Below are 23,137 nucleotides of genomic sequence, written 5' to 3'. Positions count from 1 at the left end.
CCAACTACCCTGTGCTGTTCCAGGGGTTCCCCAAACAAGCTACCAACACAGCATGGCAGTCACAAATGTCTCTGCGTGCTTGACAACTAGTTTAAAACAATTTTGGAGGGCAGGGGTGGGAGCCAAAGAGGACTCTGAAACCACTGAACTAGGGTGCTTTCCAGAGCCACCGGCTGTCACTAGGGAAGTGGTCGACAGTCCCAGGGAGGTGAATTTGCCTTGCACGTACTTTTCCCTCCAGGAGTCCTCACCCTCTGCCTTCTTAAAATACCTGTATTTAGACAAGAATCTTCCTTGATAGGTGCAGACTCACTAGTCCCACTGGGTTGGGAGGAAATGCCACTGATGAAATATAAGGACGTGCATGTGGTTAATAAGGTGCCGTGGATTCCTTTCTGGCCTGAATTCCTCCTCCTCTCCTCACGGGGGTTGGAATCATGCGATGCAGGTTCCTGCGTGGCTTTCACCCCCGCAGCTTCTGTTTCTCTGGGTTCGCGCCAGGGTCCAATGTCTCGGCACAGCTTCAGAGGACAGAAAAATAGTTTTCTTTTCATAGAACCCTCCCTTCCCCTGTGAGACTTGATTGCAAATATAGCCCGACGTTATACCTTGTAGAGAAACAGCGCCCTTGAGTCTCCCCTGCTTTCAGGGCTCGGGCACCGCAGGAGAGAAACAGAGCTCACCGCCCACCCCCACCACCCCCTCGCCCCGCCCAGGATTTCAGGACATGGCATCTCCCTTCCAACGCGAACGCTTCTGACTCTGTGGACGAAGCTGCGGATCTATTACCACAGCTGGAGGCTGGCCTTGCCGAACACGGGGATCGATTCTGGCACTTGTCGGATAAATGAGCTGCTCCTTCATCGTTGAAGGAGTGTCAAAGGAAAACATTTTATTAACTGGATTCTCTCAACCAGTGTCCCCCTTTGCCCAGAACTGTCAAATCTCTCATCCGCTCTGAAACATTTTCTTTGTCATTTATCACTCTTCTAGAAAGAAAACATCTTCTCATTTTGCCAGCATCCAGTGAGGCCAGGGTGGTATAAAAGCAGGTTTATGGAATGTCTTTGCTGCCTTCAGCAGGACCACGGGAAGGAGGGGATGTAGCAAGACCTTTCAGAGGCTGGGGAAATTGGGAGAGAGAACGCAGGACATATTTGGGTGCAGACCCGGTTAAGTACCCATGTGAAATTCCAACCCACCTTGCTCCAGCAGAAAAGATACTCGTTCCAACCTAATCTGGGGACTTTGATTTGTACTGAAAACACCATGGGCATGGATCTCAGAGATGCATGCAATTTGATGCAGCCACCGAATGGCGTTGCTGATGGGAGAAACTCAACCTCTTTTTGCTTTTTTTCCCTCTGCTGTGGTGTCTGCCATTTTGCAGGTCCTTCCACCTGCCTACAGCATTGGCCGAGGCTGTAACGTGAATCTGGCTGCAGCTGCAATACATCCAACCACACCTATCTCAATTTTAAATATAATAAATACAGTGAAGAAAACAGGAAATCTTCAATAAAGAGTCTAAAGAAAAGACAGCCGACACTCTGGGGTTTTCAATCAAATGCCATATGGTCTCTGGATGAATTTCTCGAGGAGGTTCTGGTTGAGTTCGTATCTGTAAATTCCCTTCTCAAGTGCCGCCCTCTTTAGATGGAAACTTCATACTCTCTGGTTTCCTGCAAGGGGGAGAAGCATAGATCTAGTAAAGCCTTGTGTGATAGAGGGACGCATTGATGGTTCTAGCTCTTCATCCCTCCTCTGCCCACCACACCAGCCGTGTGACTGCCAGTGACTTCCACTCTGACCCTGACTTGCTTTGGCCAATGGGTTAGAAGGAAATGGGTCACAGCAGGGGCTTGAGAAGTGTTTGTGCGTTTCTGCTTGTGCCCTGCCCTTCTGTCTTCACCCTGAGCAGGGCATGACATGACAGCCTTTAGTCCCAGCAGAGTGAGAGAAATGAGGGGCATAGAGAGCAGAGCTGAGTCCTCAGCCAGTGACCAGCCAGTGACCGGCCAGTCCCAGGTATGTGGGTGAGTACAGGCGAACCAGGGCTTACTCAGTTGAAACTAGCTGAAAACACTGCCTCGCCCATTGATGAGCAAACTAACGAGTTGCTCTGAGCCACTGTGTTCTGGGATTGTTTGTTACGTAGCATGATTAGAGCACTACGTAACTGATATACTATCCTAATAAGTATTAACAAGGTCGGGTTTCTGAAGTGCTGTTTTTCATCAGCTTGACTTTCTTTAAGGATTCAGAAAGAAGCAACATGGAATGAAAAATAACATATGGTTTCTTCTCACCAGTGTCATATCTAAAATGACTACAACATACGGGGAGCAACTAGTTCAATTTCTCTGCTATTGATGGAGTATGTGTAATGTGCTCCAGGCCCTGGGGCAGAGGAGCAGGGAGGACTAAGAAGTCATGGGCTGTGCCCTAGAAGGCTGTGCCTTAGGAAACACTTTAATGAAAGTCTATAGTTTCTGCTCTGTCAACACAGACATATAATCAGGCCTGTGCTTTGTGGTATATGGGAGTATGGTAGGCAGACTCTAAGCTGGTCCCCATTATCTGCACCTCCTGGTATGCATGCCTTTGTGTGATCCCCTCCCCTTACATGTGGGGAGGATTTGTGATTTGCTTCTAACCAACAGAATAGAGCACAAGGGTCCTAGGAGGCCACTTCTGTGTTTTCTATTAAATAGGTTTGCAAGTTCCATCTTGCAAGGATACTCTTTCTTTCTTCTTTTAATTTCTGTTTTATTCTTGTTTATTCTCTTATAGTTGTCTCAATTTTTTCCCGCTTTGCCTTCCTCTGTCCAGCCCACTCCCCACTCCCACAGTCTATCCTCACACTGTTGTCCATGCTCATGTTCATGGGTAATTCATACATGTTCTTTGACTAATCCCTTTCCCTTCTTTCCACCATTTCTTTCTTTCTTCTTGGCTTTGAAGAAGCAAGCTGCCACGATGTGAGCTGCTTTATGGAGAAGATCACATGGAAAGGAACCAAGGGTGGCCTCTAGATTATAGCCTGCAAGAAACGGAGGCCCTCATTCCAACATCCTGCAAGAAACTAAATGTTGTCGACAACCATGTGAGCTCGGAAATGGATCCTTCCCCAGTCAAGCCTCAAATGAGACTGCAGCCCTTATGAGCCTTGAAGTGGAGACCCAGCTAAGCTGTGCCTGGACTCCTGACCTATAGAATCTATGAGATAATAAATAGGTGTTATTTTAGACTCCTAAATTTTCAAAAAAATTGCTACACATCAGTCAATAACTAACACAGGGGTCAGAAGAAGGGAGGGATGGTGAGGGAACATTAATAGGGACAAAGAACAAGTCAAGTTTATGCTCCCCGAATATTGGGAGATGATTACACAGTGAGTTTGAAGGGTTGGGTTTTGCAAAGTCATCACCAAGCTTCTGGTTCCCCCCATGTGCCTCTGGGCCTTGCATGGGCTCTCCCTTCTCCCTGGCATCTTCTATAACCCCCAGCTAAGGCCTGCCCACCCTACAAGACTTAGCTTTACATCGCCGTATGAATGATGCCTTCCCCCATCACTTCTACAATGAGCGGCCCCCCTCATACTCTCTTGTAGCATCTGTCTGATTACTTTCATGGTCCTTAAGAATAATGACTTGTTGCAATCAAGGTATTTATTGGCGTGTTTGATTGTTTGAGTTTGAAGGGAGGCAGGATCACATACTGATTAGTGGCACCAGGTAGAGTTGGCAAGCAGGCTCCACGCTGTGCCTTCTGGTGGTGTGCGACCCTGGCCAAGTCACATTTTCCTTTTTCTGAACCTCATTATCCTCATGAGTCAAGCAAAGACAATGGCAGAATCTATCACAGGAGATCATGCATGTAAGATGCCCAGCTCGTGACACATATTATTGTTGTTGTTATTGATACCTGTCACCTTTGTAAGACTGTAAGCTCATTAATGGCTGGATTGTGTCTGCTTGGTTCATGACCGTGTCCCTAGTACCCAACACAAGGCCTGCCACTCAAATGTGTAGGGATGTTGCTCACTGCTGCTCATTAAGGTGTGGAGTTCGTAAGATGCGTGGGGCTGTTGCCTGTTGCTACCAGGCCGCCAGTGGGCTCCGACCCATCTCAGCTGTCTCTCCTATTTGTTGCAGCCCCTTCTTTCTGTGATCCTTCTGCCAGGAGTGCGCTGTGTTACGGGCTTGTCATCCGCTTGCAAAGACAGCAGCGCTCTCTCAGCAGTTAGCTCAAGGCGGGGGTCACAGTGGGGATGAGACAGGACCACTGGCCATGCCTTTCTGCCAGGGGTGCCCTGAGCCAAAGGAAACCAAACCTTCAGTTTTGATGTCAGCAAATTCGGAGCAGACAAAGAGGGAGGCACTCAGGAGAGAGAAGAGACCAACTCACCCCTGTCTCATAAATGGGGTTGTCAAACTCGGTTTCCACGGTGATCTGGCTGTAAGGGTGGGAGTACATCAGAGGCAGGCGGAGGTTGGAGTAATAGCGACACCTGGAGCAGAGGGAGAAAGGAGAGGGGAGTCACTCCTTCCAGTCTAGGACACAGCTGCCAACACCCCGAGGTGGCGATTCCCAACCTCTTCCATCTCATGACACGCACGAACGAATTACCAAAATTCTGCCGCACACCAAGAAATATTTCTTTTTGCCAATCTGACAAAAAATAGATATAACTTTGATTAAAAAAAAAAAAAAGCAATCACCTACCCTTTTGGCTCCAAAGTGACTTTTTAAAAAATCAGATGCCTATACTTGTGTGTAAGGATTTCTGGTACCAAGAATTAACCAATCAGATGCAAACTTATTATGTAATGGGACCAATAAGATGCAACTCTATTGTATGACCGATATATTTATGGTTCAAAACAGGGCATTCACACCACACGGCCATCGTTGTGTTGGCTGTGGTCATTTTTTAATTTGACAGTCTAAGGGAAAAGAGGACAGTGTCCCCGACAAAGTAGTCAGGTACTGCATGTTTTAAAGATTCTTGCAGCACACCGGTTGAAAATCGCTGCCTAAAGGCGACAGTTAGTGCCACTTTCTGAGCACCTGCAACTCCGGGAATGGCAAAGAGGATGTGTGGAAACAGCTTCTTGCAGGCGAGAACCTGGGTGGAGTAAAAGCTGAAACCATAATTGCTCTCAACTTCCAGTCAGTGATAACTGAAGCCTCAGTTCCTCCCCCGACTGCAGAGGGGGTGGGGCTTAATTTGTCTTCCCCTGAAAAGTGATTCACGTCCCCCTTTAATGCAAAGAGCAACAACACTAATGAGCCTTTCCTGAGCACCTGCGGATGCTGCGTTGTCCCAGGGCAGACTTCCCTGAGCCCCTATTGAAAGGTGGCCCCTCGCTTAGCACAGTCTGTCCTTCATTGTGTTTATCACAGTGCATTATAATGTGTGTGTGTGTCTCCTCTGCCCCTACTAGACTGGGAGCTCCGTGAGGGCAGGGACAATTTATATTAGGCAAATACCCGCCCCGGGGCCTTTGCACATGCTATTTCTCTGCCTGGAATCCTCTTATCCCAGATATTTGCATAGCTTATCTTTGTGTTGTTTTCAAGTCCTTACTCACAGGTCATTTCTCCAAGGTGCCCCCCTCTACCTACTCCATCTAAGGTGGAGCCACTGTCCCTACCCTAGTTCCCTTTTTCTCCTTTCCTGTCTTTCTTTTCCTCCCTGCACTTACCACTTTCTAATGCACTCCATATGTTCCTTATATACGAGTGTCTATTTTCTCCCATTAGAACCCAGGCCCCATGAGGGCAAAGATTTCTTTCAGGCCCCCCCCCTCCCCCCGCCACAAACAATGATGTCCCTAGAGTTGAGAAAACTGCCTGGCACAGAGACGGAGTTTAATAACTGTGAATTTGAATGAACCAGTGGCTGTCCTAGCCACGTTAAATATCTTCTTTCTTCACTAAAGTCAAGTTCTACGATCCCTAAACACCAGGGACGATGTCTGGTCCACATTTGATTGTCGATATATAGCGCTGTTGAACCAGTGAACGGATGAATGGGTGAATGATGGAATAGATGGGCTGGCAGGCTGGCGACATGAAAACGTCTCTCTCTCCCACCGAAGCGCAGCTCCCTGAGGTCAGGCATAGTGTCTGTGTTATCGGCAGCTGGGTGCTCAGCCCTCCTACCCTGGAAGGCTGGCAGGTCTCCAATGCAAACATTTATCCCTAATTCAGTTGAATCACATCAGCCCTTCAACCACACAAATGCCACTGTCCTCAAGCTACCGGTAGAGACACTGTGAGAGCACACTACTGGCTGCGCGGACGGCAGCGCCCCCCACCCCGAGGCTCCCTACCTGGTGATGTAAATGTAGGCTCCTCCCAGCAGCAAGGAGATGATGAGGACGGGGATGAAGATAGCCAGCGCCATATTTCCCCCTTCCAACGACGTCTCGGCTGCCGCTTCTGCTACTAAACACACAAGCCAGTGAGGCCTTCACATCGCATACATTCAGCCCACATGGGTACCTGGCTCCCAGGGGAGCACCCGCCCTCCCAGTCCTGCAACCAATCAAAGCACGATGTTACTGAGCCTTTGCCATTGGAGAACCATCTCTGAGGGGGAAAGAGGCAGAGGCTAGAGGAGCCGGTGCTGGTTCTGTGCAACAGAGTCCAGGCCCCTCCTGAGCGGGGTGGTCGTTGGAACTGCTGAGGATTAAGCTATTTGGACCCTGATCATATCAGGCCCATTTCTGGGGGTGGCAGGTCGGGGATGCATCTAAAATCTGGTTAAAATCCAACTCAAGGGAAGACTCAGGGAAATCCCGAACGCGCTAACTGGGAAGGTAGATTGGCTTGACTGTCCATGGAGTGGAGAGAAGGGAGCTTGTTGTACCCAGACTGGTGGGTCCCTCCCAGAGCTGCCCCATCAGCCCCTCCAGGAGGGGGTGCTGGGAAGCTGGGGCAGGTCTCAGTACTGCACACCCCGACGGTACCCCAACTGTGAAGACCCAGTTCTGATTCTCAGAGGCCACGGCTGCACATTCTCTCGGCCTCACCTGGAGCCCTGCACCCCCCCCCGCCCCCGCCCCGGGCTCCAGGGCTCCCCGCCATGTCTAACAGAGCTCAGCTGCACGCCAATCTATAATTCATTAACTGCCACTCACGGAGTCTGCCAAGGTGACCCTAACACCCACAATAAATGCATGAGCACAAAACATGACAAGGGTGCTATAATCTCTGGGCAACCCCAAATCTTTGAGACATTCTCGTGGTTCATTGGTTGGCAAAAGGCAGCAGAGGGATGGCCTCAAAACACCAACATCATGGAGTGTCCAGTGAAGGGACCAATAACATGTCCCCTGATCTGTCTGCTCAGATTAAAATGTCATCTGTTATAAGGAACAGTGACTAAAGCCATGTCATTGCCACAGCCCTAGATTCTGAGTGAGCCACTTATTGCCAGAAAGTTAAATGGCTCTAAAAATAATAATTAAAGCTGCTTAATTGGCTACAACTTAAAACAAAACAAAACAATACATTTTTATGTTTTTCTGGTGCCAGAACCCCGTGAGCAGTTTTGTACCGCTGAAGGGAGGTCACAGAAAATACAGAATGTTTTAGTTATGAGAGGTTGGAAGGGTGAGAACCACCACATGGAAACCAAAACAAACCCTGGAGAGCTCTCGGCATCTGTTGCACATTAATACATCTTACTGGAAAATTCCTAACAAAAGGAGAACAGAGAAAAGGGTACAGGGACAGATATGTTGGGGAAGAAAAAGACCACTCGAAAAACAGACCACGGAACATCTGCTGGGGCCGACTTTTCCCTCTCGAAACCAGGAGGACGCTCAGGGCAGAAGGCGAGGCATCACTGGATTTGGTTTCCCCAGACAGCACCCCGTGGCTGAAAAGTTCTATGACCAGGGAATGTCTCTGTCCCACAGAGGGACTCTCAGGTGTTCTTATCTCACCAACAGCACGGACGTCAAACCCCTTGCAGGTCACCGTTAGGACTTTACATTGTCAATTCAACGATTTCTCCTGACAACATCATTTGTTTTGAAGTGATCGTCAGCAGGGCGGAGGAGGATTTTTTTGTTTCTTTTTTGTAAGCACATGGACGAGGAGAGTTTAGGCTCTGCCCTTGTTTTTTGCTATTAGCTTGATTTATTGGCCTTTTCATGACGGGACTCACCTTCTAAAGCGTGTTCAAAGCTGTCTTGATTAACTGAAAGAGACGTGGAAAGAGCTGGTCAATGCCAAGCGAATGTAATGAAGCCACAAAAACAGGAGCAGAAGCCCCATGCCGCCCTTGACTGAAATCAGGGTTATGTTCTCTTTGCTGTGGGCGACCGAAATCAGTGAAAATCCCTGGATGCTTTTCCTTCCCAAGCTCCTGAGAGAAGATGAGATAGATATGAAAGAGACGAGGGCAGCCATCGTCACGGTGCTTACTGAACGCGCACCGTATGTCAGGCATCGTGCCAGAAGCTTTATAGACATTGGCTCATTTAACCCTCACAGCAGCCTTGTTAGGTAGACACTATTGTCATCCCCATTTCACAGAGGAGCAAACAGAGGATCAGAAAAGTAAAGGGACATCTCTGACATCACACAGCTTCTAAGCGACAGAGGCAGGACTTGAACCCGGGCTGCCTGACTTTCTCTAGCTTCTGCTCTTAACTACGGAGTACAGGTCTTTCTAGGGTTTCCAGGCAGAGCAAAGGCTGATGAACGGTGAGGGGCAAGACAAGATCCCAAACTGCAGGCCCAGCCAGGGGTGAAACTGTTTCCTTACCTTGAAACACATTTATGTAAGCCTTTCTGATTTCACTTTTTTTCCATACTTACTTGACTAAGATTTACATTCCCTGTAAGACTATTTTCATTCATTCGTTGCCGCAGACTAGAACTCTCTGGATTTCATTCATTTCCCTGTAAACCCCCTCCGGAAATTCAAAATGATGGGGGCTGGCCTCCTGTTGTGGCACCCAAGCTGTCACGGTAGCTGAGCACAGAAATGTGCTCATTTCTGGACGGTTCAGACGCAGCTGGATTCACGTCTGAGCTCACACCAAGACCCTCAGTTAGTGCCTAGGTCAAAGCTACTTTCCGATTGTCATCATTACGATGGCATGAAAACAAAACTAGTTTTTGTTTCCTGTCAAAACAAAACCACTCAAAAACTACCTAACGTATTAACTATCTACTGTTAACCTGAAAGCGCCCTCCAATCTCAAATAAAGGCACTTGACTGCCACCAAAAGAGCAGGGACGTTCACGCGTAGGAGGGCTTCACAGGCAGGGAGACAGCACCAGGGGAGCTGGGAGCACACAAGGGGCTCTGTAGGGGCCACACTGGTTCTCTGGGACCCCGGACCACGACAGCGAGGCCACTTTAGATCCTGTTCAACTGCGCCAGATACGTTAATACCTATACAGACATGTCTGTTTTCATTAAACCAAACTCAAATCAGTTTTAATATTAAATAATTTCCCAGATCACATGATACTAAAAAGCACTTAAGTTCATTTCTCCTACATTTCTCAGTTTATCCAAGTGCTTAATTTCTTTAAGCCTTGTAGTCCTTGGGGAACCAAGTGGTTGTGAGAACGGGGTGCAGGAGGCAGGGCACGTTAGAGCCACGTTGTCGAAGCAGGAGTCAAAGCAGAGTGGCTCTCCTTTATGATAAAAACCTGGGCAAGAAAGAGCTCTTTAGTCAGTCCAAATAAAAATGCTAAGCAAGGGGAAGGCATTGTGTCATAGTGTAATGGTCAGTAATCCTTTCTTCCTCAGCGGTGCAGAAAATAACGGTGATATTTTGGATGTAATGAAATGCACTAGCTCAGCTTCTGGAACAGACCCAGAACCCCGCAGGCCAGCCCGGCACCTCCGGGTCCGCCGTCCCGGTGTTTCAGGGGTTTCGTACCTTTGCAAACAGGCAGGGGCCCGTTCCAGTGCGACGGCTGCCCCAGGATGCAGCGAATGGTCACTTCGCCCATGAGCTCGAAGCCCTCGTAGCACATGAAGGTGAGGGACTCTCCCGGCAGGTACAGTCGCTTGTACAGGATTTGGTACCCATTTTCTGGTAACCCTGGGTTGTCACATGCCAGGGACTCTTCCGCTGAAACGCAAGCCAAGAGAAGCTCTGAGGAGAGGACGCGGGTCTCTGGGGATAACCACTCAGAGCCGGCGTGACCTGGCCGTGGCCACGCGGCCGCTCTGCCTCCACACCCCCACCGGGCACTGCCCCGCTCCCCATTCCTCAAACTCACCTTCCGCTCTCCCACCTCGGGGCGTGGGTTGCACGCGGGCACGGGAGAATGTACTGGGCTGTGGAATATGGCTTAAAACCTTGGTTCTGCCACTTACTAGTTAGCTGTGTGACCTCCAGCAAGGGCCACAGACTCTCTGAGCCTGTTTCCTCATCGGTAAAATGGGTATAATAGTAGTACCTGTCTCACAGGTGGGAAGGTCAGGGGAGGTTTCCAGAGGACGAGGAATGGGGCGGGGCCGGGGGAGTGGGGCGTGGGGGGTGAGATGCTGATCTGATTGGCTGCTGCTTCCCCCTTGGGTGGGTGGAGGTGAAAGTAAGGGATCCTCCTGGCTGTGTATTACCTGCAATGTACCAGAGTGGCCAGCAGGTGGCAATGGTAACTCAGAAGAATTTCCCCATAACTTTTCCCGGAATTTCCTTCCATAAAGTAACTGATGAATGAGTACAACAAATATTTATTGAGCACCTTTTATGTGCCAGGCACTGTTCTTGGCCCTGACATACAATAATGGACAAGTTAGGCATGGTCCCCTCCTTCACGTAACTTAACATTCACGTATTCCACAAATATGGTCTGGAAGCTAAGCCCAGGGCTGTCCTGGCCCTGGGCAGATAGAAAATGACAGAGGATAAATTCCTAGATCTGGATGCAAAGGAAGGTGTTACCAGCACGTTCAGGAAGAAGAGGGGCGGGGTCCACCCCTGTCCTCACCTGGCTGCACCGCAACCCCCCTGTTCGGTGCTGTGCCCCCACTCCCCAGGCGTCTTGATTTGTCACCCAGAATATTCTTTTTAAACTTTCCCAGATGATTCTAAAGTTCAGCCAGAGCTTTAGGGCTGAAGGGTTTGGGGCTCAGAACAGCAAAAAATTAATCGTTTAATTAATTTCCAAAATACTCGAACATTCATTTTGGACCAGATGGCATGCGTATATTATTTCCAATCCTTCCCCAAATCCTTTAAGGCAGTAACACTAATGACCAGGCTGGCCAGCATTTACTGAGAGCACCCTGGGCATCAGGCACTGTTTGGAGTTTTATATTTATGATCTCCTGTAATTATCAAAACAACCCCAAGGCATAGATGTTATTATCACCATCCCCATTCGTATCTGAGCGAATAGAGCACAAAACTGCCTGGGAGCCCAGACGAGTCAGCGGGAGGGAGGGGCTTCAATGCCCGGCGGTCCAGGCCCGCAGTTCATCGCCTCACCACACAGCCATTTTACAGCTGAGAAAACGGAGACTCAGGGGCAAGGCCAAGTGTGAAAGGCCCCTCCCCCAGCTCCCGCGCCCCGCCCACCAGGAAGGAAGTAGCTGTGCCGTGATTTAAGTCCTGGATTCTCTGTAAAGTTCGTCGGTTCAATTTTGATCCAACCACCAGTCAAAGTCTGAGACGAATTCCCTGTGGATTTCTTCCCGGACAGAAACCAGCTTTCTTTGGAGGCCGTTGTGTTTATCTTCAGCTCCCAGAAGATGGCAGGAGAAGGACGTGAAAAGCGACTTGAATTTGAACCTGGAGGCCTGAATCTGCTGTGTGACCTTGGGTGAATTGCTTCACGTCTCTGGACTGCATTTTCCTGCCTGTTAAGCAAATGGGCTGGACCAAGACCCCATCCTCAGCTGAGATGCGGCTGAGCAATGACTTTCACACTCTGAGGAGGTATCTATATTTTGAAAAAAAATCTCCTGAGGTAGGTTTTCTCAACCTAGACGTCGTTGACATTGTGGGCTGGGTCATTCTCTGTGGTGGGGGCTGTCCTGTGCCTTGTAGGGTGTTGAGCAGCATCCCTGGCCTCTACCCACTAGATGCCAGCAGCACCCTTTGCCCCTTCTTGTGACAGCCAAAAATGTCTCTGGAAATTGCCACTGACAAATGTCCCCAGGGGAGCAAAATCACTCCTAGCCGAGAAACACTGGCCCAAGGTTTAAACAATTCTGCTTGCAAATCCATGGGACTCCAGCCCATTCCCTCCCAGGAATTCAAGTGAGTTAGGCTGATGGTCTTGTAGACATGATCACAAACCTCCCCTCGTTTCTATTTTTTCATTCTCCTCCCTTTCTTTAACTATGAGGGAAAATGTGCAGTTTTGGAGCACCTTGGGGCAAAATACTCAAAATCAGGTTTGCTAGTTACTGTTTTTAATTATTGATTTTAGAGAGAGGGAGAGAAATGTTGACTTGCTGTTCCAACCACCCACACATTCATTGGTTGCTTCTTGTATCCCTGACCAGGGATCACACCCACAGCCTCGGAGCAGGGGGACGGCGCTCTAACCAGCTCAGCTTCCGGCCAGGGCAGGTTCACTAGTTATTGCTACAGTTGGTTTGTAACGTATCCCATGAGTGGTCATTAGCAACCAGTGTTAACTGAGCACTTGTTACATGCCAGACACATTGTTGTGAGCTTTAATAACCATGGTGGGCATAATCATTTTCTTAGTCTTTTTGATGAGGATGCTGGCTCATGCAAAGTCACACAGCTGGCAAGGGGCAGGGCTGGCTGCAGACGCGGACCTGCCGGGTTCCAAGCCTGGGCATTTAATGGTTCTGCCGCCATGAAGGTCCCCTGTTGTGCCCAAGCCCCTGAGCTATCAGGGGTTCCTCTGAGCTCTTACTTTCTCAGAGGCAGGGATTTCTAAATGGAGACAGATGCCCAGCTAGAGCGGCATGCTAGCCGAGGCGAGGACGCTGGGGACCGCTCGTCAACGGCAGCTTTGACTCAGGTCACCGTCTGGCCACACAGGCTCTGCCGGGGCCTCCTGGGGAATCACCAAGTGCTCCCCCGGAGAGCCGCCCATAAAACCCTCACTGAATTTGTCCTGTCCTCATTACTCTGGTAGCGTGGTTTATGTCTGCTGGATGGGAGCCTGAGGGGCCATTACTGTGCCACCAGCAAAGGAGGGAAGGTGCGAGGGAGCCACAAGGTGTAATAAAGGCCATATTAGTATTGCTAACAATAACAACAGTAATAGTAACAAATACTGGGCCCGAGGGATGTGATAATTGCTAGATACAATCCTAACAAGTAAGTTATGTATTTGCTTCTCTTAACTTATAAACAGATCATTTTCATAAGCGACCACAGGTTCTGTGATAGCTGTAACTGTACATGCCATGGGAATTCAGAGAGAAATGTGACCTAGTGTAGGCAGTCAGGAAGGCCTTCCTGGAGGGGGTGACCCTTGTTATCTTCTTTATAGATTTGTTTTTCCTCCCATCATTTCCAATAGATCCCAAACTCCATGAGAACCTGGATCTCGTCTATTTATACATTGCTGTATTTTCAGGGCCTACCACCACGGTTCCCAAACTGTGCACCAAGGAACCCTGGGGTGCCACCACCAACTTGCAGGAGTCTGTGAGGTTTTTGAAACATTTGAGGAGATACAGTGACATATCTCAGACCTGTGGGAGCCACTAACTCCAGGAAGGTCCCTGTTTCAACATTCCCTTTATGACGCCTCCTCTTTGCAAATCCGGATGTTCCATGGCTGCTGTGCTAAAAGGCAAGAACTGTGACAAATGCAGGTGGCACCGGGACTGAAGGGGGCAGCCTGATGCTAATGTTTGAGGAGCTCCATGGAGCCCCATAGGCACGCGATCCTGGTAGGAGTAGCTGCAGCTATTTCAGAACAAAATGAAAATACAACCTTTTCTTTCCAAGTATGTGCATTACTTTCTCAAACAGCTACTAAGCTATCCAGATATAGTTACTTATTAAGGTGTTTGGATCAGACGACTTAATGAATAGGACTGTTAGGTATTTTGGCCTAAGAAATCGATGAACACATTCCTGAGACACCAAAAGTATCCTGGTGAGAAGGTTTGGGAACCGCCATCCAGGCCTGTGCTTGCACGTAGGAGGTGCTGTTAAATGACCAAATAAGTTGCTTCCCAAAACCCTGCCTGGTGGGGAGTATTATTTTCCTTTTCAGCCCTCAGATGAGAGCTCTGTGGCTCAGAGAGGGCAAGCTGCTCGCTCAAGGTCGCCCAGCAGAGCTGGGGATGTGTCTGATGGCGAATCCCAGACTCTCTCCTCTGCCGATGCATGACTTGTCTATCCTTGAAGTTGCTTAGACTATGAATGACAGACACACTTTGAGTCCCAGCTGAACCAAACCATGGCCTTGAGTAGGCGACCCTGAACAGAAGCTGTGGATGACCAGGGCTTATACAATTTGTTCCGTCTGTCTCATGAGCTTGTCGGTGGAAGATCTTTGTCAACAATAAAGCACCGGAACTTTGCCCAGAAACTGGGACTAGAGTGATGAGGTAGGATGATAACACTTTGGGGGTTTGTCCAGCTTGAATGGCAATCCTAGGGTCTCCCCTTCCCTGCTGTGTGACCTCAGGAAAGTGACTCACCCTCTCTGGGCCTCCTCAGCCTGCTTTGAAATGGAGACGCGTACCATGCGTGCAGTTTTGTGAGGGTTAAACATGTTCGTGCTGGGGAAGGCCCTGGCACAGTGAAGGTGCCCATCAAATCGGGGTTGTTCTTGTGTTCAGTAGAGGGAATATTTTAAAGCCGTTTTATGTCTGACAGTGTTTTCAGTCCTGAAAACACCCTCAAAACCCAGACCGTAACCTCCTGCCCACGCCGGGCGCCTCCCTGCCATGCACTAGCCTCTCGCCAGCGTCGCCTGCCTGTAGTGCTGCTGGAACCACATGTTGGGTTCCTGGGAGGCTTCTGGGAGGATTGAGAGTCCCCTGACGCCCAGCCTGGCTCGTGAACTCATTAGTATGGGTGTCATGGAAGCCATCTCCACTGAGCCCCAACCCTGAGATTTCAGGGAAAGGCGGCCCCGCAGGGCGGGAACCTGGCCCTTCAGACGTCCAACAGCCGCTGCAACCCAGAAGGTCATTGGAGGCTGTGCCTCCTGAGTGACGTGCCTTTTCTTTCTTTTTAAAAATATTTCTACCTTTCCGTATTTTACAATGAGCTTTGATTTTTTAGCTTTTCATGCCTGGGCTTCTGCAGCTTGAATTCCTCATCCTGACAAGCCACCAGGAGAACCAGGGAACGGAACTGGCTTCCCAGGCTTCCGTAAGGAGGCGCCACGCACGGGGGCGCTTAGGACAGCAGTGCTGCACCGTCTCACAGCTCTGGAGGCTAGACGTCCGCGATCAAGCGGTCCGGTCCGCAGGGCAGGCCCCCTCTGAAACCTGCAGGGGCGCGCCCGCCCCGCCTCTCCCCCTTCCCGTGCTAGCAGCGGTGCTGGGCGGCCCTGGCTTGCAGGCGTTGCACTCTGATCTCTGCCTTTTTTTAAAAATTTTTAAATTTAATTTATTGGGGTGACATTGGTTCATAGAACCATGCAGGTTTTGAGTGTCCAACTCAATAAAATATTATCTGCATACTGCATGATGCACTCATCACTAAAAGCAAAGTCTCTTTCCATCCCCATTTTTCTTTTTCTTTTTTTTGTTAAGATTTCAGGGGGTTTTTTGATCTCTGCCTTTGTCATCGCATGGCGGCCTCCCTTTTCTTACAAGGACGCCCGTCACTGGATTAGCTCCCGTCCCCATCCAGCATGACCTCATCTTCACTTGATGACATCTGCAGAGACTCTTTTTTAAAAAAAGGTCACAGGTTCTGGGACTGGGGGTGAGGAAGGACTTCAACATCTATTTTCAGGGAACCCAATCCAACCCATAACAGGAACTTCACCTCAAGGTCTGGGGACTGGGGGATGGGATGTGGTTGTAGTTAAGGGGTTAGGGCTACGATTCCATGGGGATGTCCCTGCCACCCATGGGGAAATAATGGCGAAGGCGAGGCTGGTGGAAAGGACACCGAACTTGGAGACCAGGGTCCTACCTCTGCCCATGAAGAAGAGCAATGATCTTAATCATACTTGCCTTCAAGTTTCAATTTCTTTTATACACACACACACACACACACTATATATATACATATATAGTATATATAGTGTATATAGTGTATATATAGAGTATATATGTATATATTATATATATAGTGTGTGTGTGTGTATACACACACATACATATTCACAAATATTTTCATATACAACCCATTTAGTAATATATTTTATATGTTCAATAAATGATAACTATTGTTACGCATTTCCCCCCCAAGCTTTAGTTTCCCTGATACATATGCACACACATGTATATACATACCTATCTACATACCACACACATATGGTCACACATACATCTATAAGGTATTTTGCAAAATACCTTACACAATCAATGAATAACAACCATTGTTATCTGAAAAATGGGGCAGTTTTGTCTTATCTCTAAGTTACCGCTCAGTCGCATTTTATCTCCCAGACTCCCTTCGGCTCTGAAATTCTAGAAATCAGATGGAAGGGGCAGATGCGGAGAGAAGGCCACGTGGTCTGAGATCCCTAGTGACAGGTGAGAAAAGGACAGACGCTTTAACAAGCTCCCTGTTTGGATCCAGTCCTACCCGCGGCGCCTGGCGCTCCGGGAGGCTGCACCTTTAATGAAGCTGTTTATAACCCACTGATGTACAGCGTCCATGCTGCTGACAGCTTCTAAACTCCGATGCCACGTGTGGTGGGGGGCCCCCTGCTTTCTTTACGCGAGGGGTCTGATCCCCAGCCGTACATCAGAATCCCCGGGGGCTTTGAAGCTCCTCGTGGCTCAGGCTACACCCCAGACCAGTTGCACCCGAGTCCCCAGTGAGTGTTAAACCTTCCCAGGTGACTCCCAGGTGCAGTGGGGCTGAGACACTTGGACCCCTGCTCTCTCCCTCCCCTGCCTGGTAAGAAGAGGGACCCCTCCCTCTTTGGAGTGACCCTTTTTGAGTTTTTGTGGCTAAGAAACCCAAAAAGTGTTTTTTTAAACAAACATTTGCCTTGGTGGCTCCCCATGGATGAGGCCAGACAGTTTAAACCTGCCCTGTTCAGTGCCCCGTGGACTGCTTGCTTTTGTGCAAAGAGACAGGCAGGTCTGGGTTTGCCTCTGGCCTCCACCACTAACCAGCTGTGCTGTGTGACCTGCGGCAATGAGTTCAGCTCTCTGATCCTTCTTAAAATGGAGGCAGCAATGCCATGCCCCCAGGCTCCCGGGGGAAGAAGAGAGGGACACTTGGTAAAGGAGTTAGCACAGTGCCTGGTACCTATACAGTAAATGTTGTAGCCTCCATGTTTTCAATGCATGTGAGCTATTGTCCTGTGATAGTAATAATAACAAACACTCCCAAAGCGGGGAATGCCCGCCCCCAGCAGCCCAACCTTCCTCCTCAATAAGAAGATGCGAAATCATGTTGGCATCGAGTCAGTACGCAGGACTCACAGACACAGTGCGGCAGGCGGGACGTCCAGATCGGCGTGCCGGTCTCGCGGCTGTAGCAGGTCAGAAGCGAGCTGCCTTCCAGCACAAAGCCGGGGTTGCAGGTGTACTGGATGGTGGTGCCCACCAGCAGCACAGGGTCCGAAATTAAGCGGGTCGAGTGGTCCACTTCTCCGGGGTCGGTGCAGTACATAACTACACGAGGCGAGAGCAGACCAAGTGTGCGTTACGGCCTTTTGACGGTCACAGGTTTCCTGAGACTTACAGGGTGATCTAGAAAGGTTCCTAACTTGATTCTTGTCCAGTTTGGAAGTTAATCTCAGGCTCATGAAAGGTGGCTGGAGAACAGGCCAGGGCAAAAGAGGTTTGGATTTCATGCCACCTGCAGGAATTGGCCCAAAGAAATGTGTGCGGCAGAGCCCAAAGACCTACCTATGTACAAGGTTGTGCATTTCACCATTATTTGTAATGGCAAAAAAAAAACCAAAAAACAAAAACAAAAACAAAAAAAACAGTGCAAATTCTTTAACAGGGAAGAGTTAAATATGGGACAGCCATTCATAAAATCCTGAGCGGTCACCAAAGAGAATCAAGTGGGGCACTCACGGCTCCCTTTGTGGTGCTTGAATCTAGTAAAACAAGCATCTGCTCCTTTTTAATTAAAAAATCAAAATAGAAAAAGGAAAACAATAGACCAATTGAAAAGAGTGAAGTAGACAACATGTGCAATATGAAAAGATATCCCTATTTCTGTGTTGCGAGGAAGTTTGTATAAATTGATCCTTGTTACGGTAAGATATCTGTATCCGTAGCTATTTCCATAGGTATATCTCTATATGTCTGTATACAGAATACATTCACACATGCATGTACATGTGTGGGCTACACACAGACATGCATATGCATTTGGAACCATATATAGTGTGCACTTTTAAGAGTGGCATAATTTCTAGAGAGTGAGGTTGTCAGGGAATTTTATTTTCCACTTCATAATTTTACTACAGCTTGAGTATGATAAGGAAGCATTCGTTACTTGAGTAATTTTAAGTTATTATTATTTAAAACATGAAAAATAATTATTTACAACAGTTAAAAGTTATTATATAATACATATCATACTACTCTACACATTACTATGTGTATATGTAACAATGTAGTGTTGATTATGTGATGCCGTAGATCATGTCAATGAGTTCGTGCTGCGTCTGTCATATCACCTCCCATGGCATGTCTCACTGTTCATTTTTAATTTTCTATGATGAGATGCATACACACAATCCCATGCACACCCCCCACATACTTTTGTGGAACAAATAGACCTGTTTATGTGGCTGATTTTGTGGGTTTTTAGCAAGTTCTCTCATGTTTCCCACAATTATACAATTAATTTTCTTTGACGTCAGATGCCCACGGCAGGAATTACAGGCGAGCCCCGTACTCCTTCCCCAATACTCCCTTTCTCAGATCACACCCTATAGGTTGACCCTCTGTATCCACAGGTTTTGAACCTGCAGCTTCCACCAACCATGAATTGAAAAAACAGTATTTTCTGATTGTACGCATTGTTCTATGCCATTTTATATCTGTGAGGGGTCCTGGAACCAATCCCTGAGGACACCGAGGGATGACTATATTGCTTATTGTGCAATTGGTGACTCAGGTCATGCTGAAGAGCTCTACCAGGTGCCCAGCCAGAGGGTCGCAGGCTGGAGCTTCCTGTAGGAAGTGGCAGACAAATGGCTGGAGAAAGAGGCCACCTTGGAATTTAGCTCCGGCCCCTGCAATAGAGGCCGCAGTGGAGAAACCAGAAGCACTTCCTTTTTCTGTCCCTTTTCCAGACACTGGACTCAGCTGTCCCCGGACGTGCCTGGCCCACACTCCGGGGCGGGGGTGGGGAGCGGGCAGAAGGAACCAGGAGCCTGGGCTGGAGGCTCTGTGCAGGAGGTCAGCCAGCTCCTCTGGGGGTTCTGAACTATGACTCCAAGGTCCACTTTGCTTTGTTTTGCTTGGCTTCTACAGGGATTTTAAAGACCAGAACTTGAGTGATGTTTTTCTACAGGCTCAGTGCAGTGCCCTTCGCCGCAGTTCTCACCACTCCCTATAGTCTGACATGAGTCCATTTCACTCATTTATGTATCTGCCAGGCTTCTGAAGGTGCCTGAGTCTGAGGTTCCTGCCCTAGGGCCACAAAGTGACATTCGAGAGCAGCACCAATGAGTCGGTGGAGTAGAAGGGAGGCTAGAGTCTACAGTCAATAGCTCCAGAGCATTGATGAAAAAAAAATTCCAGGGGAGGGATTCGCCACCCATTGACCTAGAGGAAGTAAAACAAGACTGCTTACTTTTCTCACAAAATGGGGGGTCACTGCTCCAGCTGAGGTCCCACTGGCAGGTGAGGGTGTCGCTCCCCACGATGTCGTAGCCGGGGTCACACTGGTAGGTGATCCTGGCTCCCCTGACGAGCTCTGTGTGTGAAGTGGTTTTCCAGCCGTTCTGGATCTCGGGCAAATCCGAGCAGGAGTCATTCCTTGACACCTCTTCAAAACAAAGACATTGTCCTTAAATGGGGAGGGCGCGTGTTTTGCACATGGCAGAGGAAAAAACGCAGTTCCAAAATCCCTTAAAACAGTAAGAACTCCTCCATAGCGAGCTTTTACAATAACCCCTTCCCTGTGGTTCACTGAACTTACCAAACATTCTCTCAGTTTGATACAAAGTTACTTTAGGATTTAGAGTCAGGCAGAATGCTAACTCTGCTAACTCTGCAGTGTGGCTGGGCACAGTCACTTCTCTCTGCGTCTCAGGGTCCCCACTGTTCAGGAGAGCTTATCATCCTCATGCCTGTCTTTCTGCAGTCGCTAGCTTCCAGGGTGTCCCCAGTTGTTCTAACCTGGAATCCACATTCTTGTATCGTCCTGGCCAACACCAGATCAGGCCAACATGCATAACCAATAAGCTATTGCAGACGTAATGATGTGTGATTTCCAAGGCTACATCATAAAAAGCGCTGAAGCTCTTCTCCTTGCTGTTTCTATTGTATCACTTTCTCTGAAGAAAGCAGCATCAAGTTGTGAGGATGCTCAAGCATCCCCGGGAGAGATCCATGTGGAGAGTCTGAGACCTCCTGCTGACAGTTGGCATTAATTTGCCAGCCACAGAAGTGAGCCATTTTGGAAGGGGAACCACCAGCCACAGTTGACACCTTGATTACAATATCATGACAGACCCTGAGCCAGAACGACCCAACATCAACGTCTCAATTCTGGACCCACAGAATACATAATACATACTTACTGCTGTGTGGCATAATATATACTTATTGCTAATTTTGGGGAGGTGTAATTTGTTCTACAGCAATAGGTAACTAATAGACTCATCCTAAGAATGTCTGTAAATCCATGGGTTTGATGGGTTAGTAATATATATTTTTATAATGCAGATGGAGATCAATACCTGGCTATTAAAATAAAAATAATTATCGGTGCATTCTTCACATTGTATTATCATCACATTGCATTATCATTGGTGAACATTAACCACGCTCCAGAAAATGCTACTTGCAGCTTGTTATCTTAGAGTCTTCCTCTGGAATAATTTTGTTTTTCTTTAGCAAACCCTCATTACTAAGATAGCAACCCAAAGCTCACTGTTACTCTTCTTACTTCCAAGTGCCCACTGCACAGATATTGAGAAAGAGCTAATTATGCTGTATAATTAATTTGCAGTTCTTATGTGCTTCTGGGAAAAGCAAAGCACCTCCGTTGTCTGCAGGAGAGTCATTCTGAGAACCAACATTGGATATTCCTGGGATTTCATCATGGTTTTATTTGGGGAGAGGAGATCTCATGGCTGTCTGCAAGAAGGAGGGAGAGGAGATGGCTTCTGGAATTGCTTGGTGGGGAACAGGAGCTTCTATTTTTAGGTCTTTGAAGAATCAGCCAAGCCCTGGATTTAGGACACAGCTGTGAATGTGCAAATTATGGATGAAAGGGGAGAAATGGGGGCAAATACTGGGTAGGCGGTCTGCCTGGTGCCCAAATGCTTTGCTGAGAAAGGTTTGCTTGTCTGACTTTTCAGTGTGAGCCAACAAGGTTACCCATTCCTGTGAGACCCCCTGTCTCCTTTGTGGCTTCATTGCATTTGTGATTGCTCAGTTGCTGCCACTCTGTAGCAGAGACTTGACTGAAGTCTTGGACTCATTGTTTGCACATTCAGTGGCCTTGGCTGAGTCACTTAGCCTTCCTGCCCTTCAGCTCCTAGACTCCACTCCCAGAGACCCTGATTCAGGAATCTGCATATTCATCAAACACTCTAGGTGGAAGTTCTAGAATTATCTGTCTCCAGCGGCCCTTAAGTTTGTTAGGAATGAGGAAACTGGCCTAGGAGTTGGAGGTCTTCCCTTCCAATTCTTTTTATTTATTTTGGAAGCTTTGTGACTCCAATCATGTCACTAAACATCTCTGAGCCTCATTGTCCTCAATCATAGAGTAGAGACACAAATAATGACCCTGTCTATCCCTAAGGGCAATGTGAATGCTAATTAATGTGCAGTTAGATGGATTCATTGATTTGTTTGACTAAGATTTTGTGAGGACCTACCATATACTAGGTACTAGGAAAAAAGGGATCTGAAGTCATGGTTCTAGTTTTATGGCCAAGATCAGCACCATGGTCTTACTTTTGGGCAAAAGAAATACCCAAATGCACTGAATACATGCCACAATTTACTAGTCTTATGCTCATGACAGACATTGCTAATCAATCATAGCAATTTCTTTCATTGAATTAAGCTCTAAACCCTCCAGTCCTTCTCAACACAGCACTCCAGGGAGCTGTTGTCATTTGACTGGAGTTGACCTATAATATTGAGCTTATTTATTATCCTAGGATTAGAGAAATAAATACACAAGTGACCAACGTCTCTCTGAAAAACACTGCTTACTTAGTGATTTTTTTATTCTCATTCTTTTTTTACTCCCATTCCCTTCTATGCACTTGGCCAAAGACACTAGCAAAGCACAAGAAGCAGTGATGAGAATGGGTCTTTGCTTCTGTCTGTGCAAAGAATTATGGGAGGTCAGAACCATGTAAGCCCATGGTTCTGACCGTAGCCATAGCAGGCAAGCCTTAACCAACTTCCAGAGCTGGGGTTTAGGTCTTGAGATCAGTCAAGGAGGTTCAGAATTATCTAGATGATCAGAGAAACCTCTGACCCTTCCCTCTGATTCCACTACTGAAGGGAGATTGCATCTGTGTCTGGTCAAATCTAGACCTATGAGAGCAAATACCTTTCCCATGCCATGGCAGACATCATTAATCAATCACATCATTCTTTCCCAGTGACTTCAGGCATCACCTCCTATGAATTCTTTTCAACATGGTCTTCAACACTGGTGGTCACAAGCAATTGATTGGCATCAAAAATAAATACAGAAGTCCACTTGCCTTCCCTGTAAAGTTAACTGTGTATTTCTTTAACAGGAATAAGAACAAAGGGAACTATTATCTCTTTTATGTGCTGCCCATGTTAGCAAGGCTGAGTACCCCTGGGAAGCGGTCTCTGAAACCCCGTGCATCAGCACAT

General features: G+C 47.9%; 1 protein-coding gene across 2 annotated transcripts in view; it reads right to left on the bottom strand.

Moving 5' to 3' along the window:
* Positions 1 to 717: 717 nt before the first annotated feature.
* The window catches only part of SEZ6L (seizure related 6 homolog like), a 162,546-nt gene continuing 140,126 nt past the window's right edge, over positions 718 to 23,137 (bottom strand). The window contains exons 11-17 of one of the 2 annotated variants that reach the window (XM_054594044.1): positions 19,896 to 20,090; positions 17,558 to 17,749; positions 9,921 to 10,115; positions 8,186 to 8,218; positions 6,342 to 6,456; positions 4,411 to 4,513; positions 718 to 1,682 (exon numbers count right to left, since the gene is read on the bottom strand). In XM_054594044.1, the coding sequence (XP_054450019.1) occupies positions 1,653 to 1,682; positions 4,411 to 4,513; positions 6,342 to 6,456; positions 8,186 to 8,218; positions 9,921 to 10,115; positions 17,558 to 17,749; positions 19,896 to 20,090 (863 nt within the window). In that variant the 3' untranslated portion in view covers positions 718 to 1,652. The remainder of the gene's footprint in view (positions 1,683 to 4,410; positions 4,514 to 6,341; positions 6,457 to 8,185; positions 8,219 to 9,920; positions 10,116 to 17,557; positions 17,750 to 19,895; positions 20,091 to 23,137) is intronic. The other variant, XM_054594045.1, reaches the window with a different exon arrangement.

The sequence above is a fragment of the Pteronotus mesoamericanus genome, unplaced genomic scaffold (genome assembly GCF_021234165.1).
Source record: "Pteronotus mesoamericanus isolate MK-2021 breed Mesoamerican mustached bat unplaced genomic scaffold, CSHL_Meso_final scaffold_507, whole genome shotgun sequence".
Taxonomy (NCBI): domain Eukaryota; kingdom Metazoa; phylum Chordata; class Mammalia; order Chiroptera; family Mormoopidae; genus Pteronotus; species Pteronotus mesoamericanus.
The sequence above is the reverse complement of the archived record's forward strand: the minus strand, read 5'-3'. Positions and strand labels throughout refer to the sequence as shown.